Source organism: Mixophyes fleayi, chromosome 3, assembly GCF_038048845.1.
Source record: "Mixophyes fleayi isolate aMixFle1 chromosome 3, aMixFle1.hap1, whole genome shotgun sequence".
NCBI classification, from domain to species: Eukaryota; Metazoa; Chordata; class Amphibia; order Anura; family Limnodynastidae; genus Mixophyes; species Mixophyes fleayi.
This window is the reverse complement of record NC_134404.1, coordinates 302,227,769-302,236,835: the sequence shown is the minus strand read 5'-3', so window position 1 is coordinate 302,236,835 and position 9,067 is coordinate 302,227,769. Positions and strand designations below refer to the sequence as shown.

At 39.5% G+C, this 9,067-nt stretch overlaps 1 protein-coding gene across 1 annotated transcript in view; it reads left to right on the top strand.

Moving 5' to 3' along the window:
• The first annotated feature begins 593 nt into the window (after window positions 1-593).
• Window positions 594-9,067, top strand: part of RAB1A (RAB1A, member RAS oncogene family) — a 28,851-nt gene continuing 20,377 nt past the window's right edge. The window contains exon 1 of the mRNA XM_075203912.1: window positions 594-887. Within this exon, the coding sequence (XP_075060013.1) occupies window positions 865-887 (23 nt within the window). The 5' untranslated portion in view covers window positions 594-864. The remainder of the gene's footprint in view (window positions 888-9,067) is intronic.

The window sequence follows — 9,067 nt, the reverse complement described above, 5'->3', positions numbered from 1 at the left end:
AAACACAGGGTTAAGTGCTGTTCGACTTCATATTTTACAATATTGTAATTTCTAATACACGACCTAGTGAAACACAATGATCATCATACATTTATAGTAACTAAAAGAGGTTTTGCATCCGGCAGGATGTCTCACCAGACAGCAAATTAAACTAGCAACTCCGACATTTTTATTATAAATAATAAATAAAAAAAATGTCACTAAAAATCATCTGCAGCCATGACCACAGCTGGTTATCTGCTATCCCCTCCTCCCCTCCCCGTGACTGGTCCGGCTTATCCCTGGACCTGCCCGGCAGCTGCCACGTTTCAGTGGTGACGTCAGCCCAGCGCCCAGATCCGCTAGAGGGAGCCGGAGCTTCCTCCAGGAACCAGGACAAGGAGCGGGGAGGGGCCCGGTTAACATGGGAGGGGTGAGCAATTGTAATGGGCATGCGCAGGAAACCGAAGGGCTCCTGGGAAATGCAGTTTATCTCCGCCCACCGCCTGTGCTCGTGAATGGTGACTTGGGGCGCCGCAGGACTACATCTCCCAGAGAGCATAGCGCGGCCGGCCTTCAGTCGGCAGTGCGAAGCCTTCCTGAGTTGGAGGATTCACTATTTCCTGGTTTCAGCTGGCAGCCATTTTGGGGTTACAGAGAGCTCGGGCTTGTGGTGCTTCTGTTGGTTTTGGGGGGTTAATCCCGGGTCGTTGGGGGGATTTAGTAATTATTAATATATTTTTTACTTTGTTTCTTTGTAGATATTTTTCTTTTCATTTTTAATTAGCCCCTTTTGCTCTCCGACCCGGTTTTGCTTGGCAAGCGTCGGGTCTCCGGTGTTTTGTGTGTGTGTGTTTCTGCAGAAGCGGTGGGGAGATCAGTGACATGTCCAGCATGAATCCCGAATAGTAAGTATATACCACCTACACGTCTGGGGTCTGTGGAGAGAGGGCTGGGGTGGGTGGGGGACATATTGGGGGCATCATAGGGACATCTTCATGTATCGGCTCCACACAGGCCGCCCCGCCTCATACACTGGACTTTCTCATTATTAGGGTATGATATAATCATACTTTCTACTGTCATATTCACTCCTTTATGGGGCCTAATGAAGGGCCTGAACCCATCCTCTGTCATTTTTCCGCAGCTGCCATTTTAAACTGTATATTTAATATACTGGTCCGTGGCATTCACCCCATATAGGAGATCTATACTGATTTTACTTTTGATTTCAGGATGCAATCTGATATATGTATATAGGCCATTGCTGTCATATGAAGGACCGTTTATTTTAGATGCCTTTGTGATGTTTACAGGTATCCTCTTTATGCCAGGTTACCCCCTGTTTTAACAAAATATGTTTTATGGCTGGTAATAATGACCTGTCACTTGTGCAAGGTGGGTACACTACAATACTAGTAATACTACTGATGTGATGAAACATGGGGGCAGTTATGAGCTGCTGGATGGGTTCTGGTGGGGGTGGGTAGATCAATCAAAATCAACATTATATTAATATATGTAGAATAGTAAACAGGAAAATGCTTGTTTTGTAACCAACATTGAGAAATCCTCCCAGGCCTCACCCACCCTAATTCTGGTCCTAGGATATCAGGTGTGCAAAGCAGGGGAGTATTTGAATGTTTTAATTAGGCCACAGACTTTTCTTCCTTTGTAATTGTGAATATAGTGGTTAACTGTTTTGCCTATATTGTCTTAATTTTAGATGAATCTCTATAGACTGAGCTTGTACGTTGGACTCTACCCCATCCAGCTCTGAAGTAATGAGTGACTTAAAAACAAAGGGAACTAGTTAACCATATGACTGATTCTGTGGAGGCAGAAAACAAATAAATGTTATACTTGACAGTGTAGGCCCCAAATCTACAGGAAGTGGAATTGTATCATGGAGAGAATGATATTGTATCTAATATATAATGCAGCGCTTCAGCTGTTTTTCATATTGTTTTGTTAGTGGGGATACAGAGGTTTCTTGCTGGCTAGTACTGTGAGATGTATTGTAGAATAGCCTCTGTGTTCTGTGAATTAATCCTTAGCCGGCCTCTATTTTAGTAACGAGTCATATGTATGTCACATGGTTGCTTGCAAAACACATAACTGGAGATTTTGCAATCTTCTGCCTAGGGCTGCAACTTCCTTTCTAAAATCAAGTAACACTTACTGTGCTCTCAGTATTTCTGTCGATTCTATTTTATACTTGTTTCATATGTTCTTGCAAATTTATTTTAGCCTGCATTCCTGTGAATTTAACCTCTCCTACAGGGTCCACCACCCAGCAGCAGATCTAGTTATTATTGAACAAGGGTTAGTTTAGTTCACCATTCATTTTCAGCTTGTTTTTCCATTGTGTTAAAAAGCAAAGGTTTCCATCCCCCATATCCTGCTTGCCTACCAATTGCATTATTGGTTACTTTGTTCCTGGATCTTATCTAATAGTTTTCAGAGTTATACTACATTATTACATTAATTTTAAATGTTTTTTTTGAGTTATAGACAACTGTTTAAAAAATATTTGAGTCTCATTATATCTTCTAGTTAAACTAGATATCTATTGTTTTTGTTCTTCTAATTTGTCAAGACCCATGTATGTGTTCATAATATAGGGATTACCAGATGGTCTTCAAGTCCACCCATTTCTGTTGCTTTGTTCTATTCACTGAGGTGGATTTTGTGAGGGAACTGAATCAGATTTAGTTATTTTTAATCTAGTGTAATGGTAGGCCAAATTATGTAGAGTTCAGGTGCCAGTGTGTCACCTCCAAGATTCAGCAGATCTTTTTAAGGAGCAAGGAAAGATGGGCATCCACTGATAGAAATTACTCCAAAAAGTTGATGAGGCATGAGCACTTGAAGTGGGTGATGTACCCCCTGAAACACATAGTTCCTTGATTACCATTTCATCATCACCATTTATTTATATAGCGCCACAAATTCCGCAGCGCTGTACAGAGAACTCGCTCACATCAGTCCCTGCCCCATTGGGGTTTACAGTCTAAATTCCCTAACACACACACACGGGTCAATTTGATAGCACTCAATTAACCTACCAGTATGTTTTGGAGTGTGGGAGGAATTGGAGCACCTGGAGGAAACCCACGCAAACATGGGGAGAACATACAAACTCCACACAGATAAGGCCATGGTCGGGAATTGAACTCATGACCCCAGTGCTGTAAGGTAGAAGTGCTAACCACTAAGCCACCGTGCCTTGTACCTTTCTGAATTTGCATCACACTCCTGTGCGCAGTTTACATTAATTTGTGCTGTAATCATTATTGATTCCATTAACTGCAAAGTGCCACTGGAGCCTCGCGTGATGTGCTCCTGTGCACCCTTCTACTACTTGCGCTAGAGGAACCTCTATGCTGTATAAGCAAAACTGAGTGGCGATTTCAGGTCAGCCATCGCCGCAAAATCACATCATGCGAGGCTTCAACGGCATTTATCGTTTACTTGAATATCTCGCTAAGAGGTAGTGGTTTCTCCTACTGGCACTAGGGTAAAACATGCTCAAAATGAAAGTCTGAGGTGTGCACAGTCTAGTTGCAGAAGACCTTTCTTTATTCCAACAATAGTAGCAACAGAATGCTTTTTGTTTTATCATGCTGCGCTGAAATGGAGTTACTTGAGATTTGAAAGTATACTTGTCACCTACACATACTTACATTTAAACAGATTTCAGCATGTAACACAGCTAAACATATGTTTACATCAAATGTACACAATAGTTGTGTAGTTTTTAGTGGCAAGAGCATGCTCATGAGAAACATCCTGTGATATCATGAAGCTGTCTGCTTTCAGCACATTGGTTCTGAATGTGCCTTAGTGTCGCCAGGACTTGTGCACACTACAACAGATAATTCAAATATTGCTAAGTCATTTGACAGAGAGGAAGAGGCACGCATAGATCTTTTTTTATTTCTTTTTTATATCCCCCTCAATATTCTTGAAATTGCAAATGGTTTTTAGACTGCATTTTTACTGTTGGATTTTCAAAAAGTACGTGACCAGTACACTTCAATGCAACCTGTGAGAATGTTTTACTGGCATTTGGAAAGTACTTGGATACCTCATAGTTCCCACCGTGATGTTCTTGCTTTCTCTTGTGTAATAGAGCATTGATGGACTTTATGGTGGGCTTATTTTCAGCTTTTGTCCATACACTTTCATATGAGTTATGACCTTATTAAACATATTTTAGAATGTAGGGGTATTTTCTAATTTCCTCGGCTCTAAATGTTACTGTTGGTCACATTTAACAGTGTGGTTGTTCAGATCTATTACAAAACCGTTGCCGTCACAAACTAGCCACACTTTTCTATCAGTCTCATCAAAATCCAATCAACATAATGAAAATCCCCATTGACTGACTGAATCATAGGATGTCTGTGTGGGGCCAACAGGAAACCTTATATTTAGTGCCACTAGGCAACCTTAGGACAACTTGACATGTGTATGTATGTTGGGTTACACTGTAGATTCAGCGGGTGACTTGCAAAACATGGGTTTTGGTACAAACGGGCTTTTCAGTTACAGGTGTACATAAGTCAGGGCAGGTGTCTGGTCTTCTCTTTACATATCTATTTTTTTTTTCTAATCTTTCCAGGATGCTGCTGTATAGAGTTACAACACTGGGAAGAATCCTTCAACAGGAATCTTAACTTGTGTGACTCAACAGTTATGCTTTACCTCATATTAGGGTTGGGCTTGCACAAGTTTTTGGTTATTTTATTTTTCCACTTCTTATTGTTTCCATACTTTAGTTGAAATGCTCTTATCTAGGTGTTATAAGGTTAGTGAATCTGTTTGTTTGCAATGACAGGTACTGCATAGCAGAATGGGTTGAAGTGATGTGGTTTGCTCTCCTCGACAATGTGTCAAATTACATTATCTTACACAGGTTTTACTTTGACAAAATTAAGGTTCAATCCTCAACCACTGTATCTTCAAAGTTGTATTTTACTTTCTTTGTAGAGCAACCAATCTTAACCCTTTACTGTTGAGCGTTTTCTTACACAGATTTTCATTTGCCTGCAGTATGTAATCCAATGTTCATAGCCTTTTAGAGCCAAGCAGTTAAACTGCATCAAGTTAGCATGCTAACAAGCTCATTGTTAAAGCCATGCCAGAAGGTGCATTGTGGTAAGTGATCTTGCTTTTGAATAATTTCAAATAGAAATGCAGAAAGGCAGCCTGGCCTGTTGCCTAGCAGTACCCGGAGCCCGTAATACTTCACTTTGTTGTTGGTTTCCACTCTGCATTTTGAAAATGCTAAGTGCCTTGTAAGAAAGGTTCGGAGGTCTTGTATTCCTCTTTACTCTTTACTTTATGTCTCATATTCATTATTGATAAGTAACATATTAACCTTTTTAGACTCGAGTATACTGGCAAACACTTTAATGTGCGTTTCTAAGTTTTCTAGAAACTTCATGATGGTTGAATTATCAACCAGATTATGTTTAATTACAAAAAAAAAAGAAAAAAATTCAGAGATCTGTGAGGAGGCGACGTAATTTAAGATTGTATTTATCATTTGTTTTGTGCCTGCATATTATTCAGTGCTTTTACAGAGAATATTTAGGGACCTATTTAATAATGGGTTTTTGCTCCATTAATTATCATCTGTCATTACAATGACATTTCGTAGCAATTTAATATGTAAGTCATTTCGGGACAGCGCATCCAATAAGTGGCTGTTCTGGCGCTGGGAGTCTTTATTGCACATGCGCTGTTACCATTTGGGGCAAACAGCACAGGGGAGAGCAGCAACATTGCCAAAGATGGATCCCTCTCCTGCAATGCTTTTCCCATAGGACTGAATGGCTAATGCCATTGGGGTCATACGCTTTTCGGAGCTTGATAAAATTGCCAAGACCGCAGTCCCCATTGAGTATTATGGTATTATCTCAAAAACATATGAACTAGCAGTTAGGAAATTAAAGAATTATATGAAACATTTCTTAACTATTCTGTTTACTTAAAATCATTTTTTCACTCTTCCATATTTCTGTGGAAGTCTGTCCAGCCCCCAAATCAGATTGGAATCAATAAAAATATGTTTCAGAAATTTATGTTACAGGCCTATTTTGTTTACTTGTTTTACCTGTTTACAATCCGATGAGCAGACCATTTCCATTAACCTAGAGTTTTCTTTGTTGTCACCATAATACAGCACAGTACCTCTGTGTGAGGGGAGGTCAGTCTAGAATCCAACCAGTAAAGACTGACATTTTAGAGCCGAGGCCTCCATACCGTACCCATTTATCACTTCTATGAATAGATGCCTATCTGTTTGGAATTTTAAAGTGTAGTTTAATATTTTAAGTTCAGTTTCACTTTAAGGGGTGTTGTCTATCAGATTTTTCAGATGCACAATAGTGGTTCTCAAAAGCATCAGAACCATATAACATGTAATTAAATGTAACTAACTTGCAAATCACTTTCCAATGCAGCACTAATTACCTGCTAATTATTGTCTTAAATATTACCTTGACTGATCTGGTGGTCATCTTTTTAAGCAACCCTTTATTAAACCTTCACCTTAGATACAGTCATGGGAAGAAATATTGGCACTTATACTTTTTCAAATAACTCACATTTGCTTCTAAACAGGAGATGAAATTAACAAATTAAGTATTTGTTTGTCTCTGTTAATATTAAATAACCTTTGTTATTACGAACTTAATGCTGTATATCATTTTGCGTCAGAAAATTAAATAAAAGGCATTGACAATACTGATACCCTATACTTAATATTTGGTAGCGCTGCCGTTTTATCAAAATAACTGTTATAACTGTGCATGAGCTTCCTGTACCTCTCTACTAGCAGTATGGTCCACTCTTCTTGTGCAGACTGCTCCAGTTCTCTCAGACTTGGAGGGTGCCTGCTCCAAATTGTTTTAAGATCTCTTCACAGGTGTGTCTGGGATTTAGATTTAGACTGGCCACTTCAGAACAGTCCAGCATCTTATCTTGAACCATTACCAGGTGTTTTTTGTAGTGTTTGAGGTTCTTGTCTTGCTGGAAGGCCAAGCTTTCTGATACTGGATTTAACTTTGTGCTCCGAAATGGCCTGGTAATCTTCAGATTTCATGATGCGTACTCTGTGCCATATGCAGCACAGCAGCCTCAAAACATCACTGAGCCACTTCTGTTTGACTGTAGGGAAAGTGTTCTTTAATTTGAAAGCCTCATTTTGCTTTCTGTAAACGTAGGTGTGATGTGCTTTGCCAAAAGCTCTATTTGTCATCTGTCCATTGGACATTCACCTACAAGGTATTTGGCTATTTCAGGTGTGTTTTGGCAAAATCTAGTCTGGCTGTGTCTCTTAGCAGTGGGGTCCTCATGGGTTAATTACCATATACCCCCCTTTCTTTGGTGACAAATGGTGAAAGTTGAAACTGTTCTGCTTGAGTCTGTTTTGCAGTTGATCCAGGTGCTTTCTCCACCATTTGAAAAATCCTACACTGCAAGGTTCGATCAAGTTTCTCTTGTGGCCACGTCCAGGGAGGTAGGCTTCAGTGCTATCTGCCTTAAACTTCATAATAACAATATGTACAGTGGAAATGGGAACATCAAGGTGTCTGGAGATTGATTTGTAGCCTTGAGATGTCCATGCTTGGCATTATTCTGTCTGACCTCAGACAATTCTCTGGCTTTTTGTTTCATGCTCATTGCAGTACACACAGGGTCACAAAACGGTAGGATTCGTTCTTTTCTGTATCCAAGCCTGTTTAATGAGTGGTTTTATATTGCAGGCACCTGCTATTCACCACAGATGAGTAGCAGGACTAGTGTGAAGGAAAGGCACCTGCTTGAAATCTTCTATCTACAACTAAAAGGTGGCAATAATTTTGCCCAGACTATTTTCAGTGTGGAGTAAACTACACTTGGTACATATTTATGCTTTTTGCATTTTATTCCACCTCAAACCAAAGAAACACATGGTGGATATCAAATTTTTTTTTAATTTCAACATTTTTTTGGGGGAGAAATGGTGCATTATGAGAAAAATCTGCAACTGTGTCGATATTTTTGGCCACAAGTGCATGCCAAATAGGGGTTTCTGTCCCTCTTTCTGAAGCAGAGAACCAGTTTGCTTTAGCAGGCGAAGTCTGTATAGCATAGAGCTCTATTGTATAGCCTGTGATGCTGGGAAAACGAGCGCAGTTCAGTGCTTGACGATTCTCTGCGTCTGGGGCTGTAGGTTTTATGTGACAAATTCCCCACAATTTTGTGCAGGACTGATGGTGAATGAATATTACTTGTATTCCTCTTTTTTTCCTTTGCTGGCCAAATAGATCCCATTCAAGTTAATGTAAGTTAATTGTCCATTTATCACAGTCCTGTGAATGACTAAGCATCATGGGATATGTATTAGACCAACAGCTGTTTGTTTGTTTTTCTTAAGTCGCCCAACAGTCCTAGTTTGTTACTGAGGTTTATTCATTTACACAATAATCACTGTGGAATATCAAAGACTAGTAATGAAACACTCCCAGCCAGTCGGTCCAGCAGAACAGGTTGGTCTTCTGACACCGACTTTTCCAGTTGCTCTTGACTTTTTTTATTTCCATAGAGCAATCAACTGAAATTGAAGTGCTTTTATGTTTACAGGAAAATATAATTTAAAAAAAAATATCAAATGTTAGTGTTCATGACATCAGTAATAGTAATATTTGGTAACATGTTTATTTTTTTTACTTATGGAAAAATAATTATGTTGCTAAAATCTATATCTGATTGTCCAGTGAGCAAAACCAATTCTGCTTGGTAATCATCTTGCTAAAGTTTTTGGAGGCGTGCTCTGACATTTAATATTGCTGTCTGTGCTTAGATATGGCCGTTTAAATATTGGTGGGTAAAGGGTTTTTTTTTCTATTTATGGTGTGAACATATACATGTAGACACTTCAGCCTGGGCAGTGTAAATTATTTACTGGTGAGAAGGTAGAGAAAGAAAAAATACTTATCGCCTGGTGCTGTAGGCCGTTCTTATGTTTACTATCTTGTCATCTTGCTAAGGGTTTGGCTGCTGTCCATCTGTTGCCATATATAAGGTTTCCACT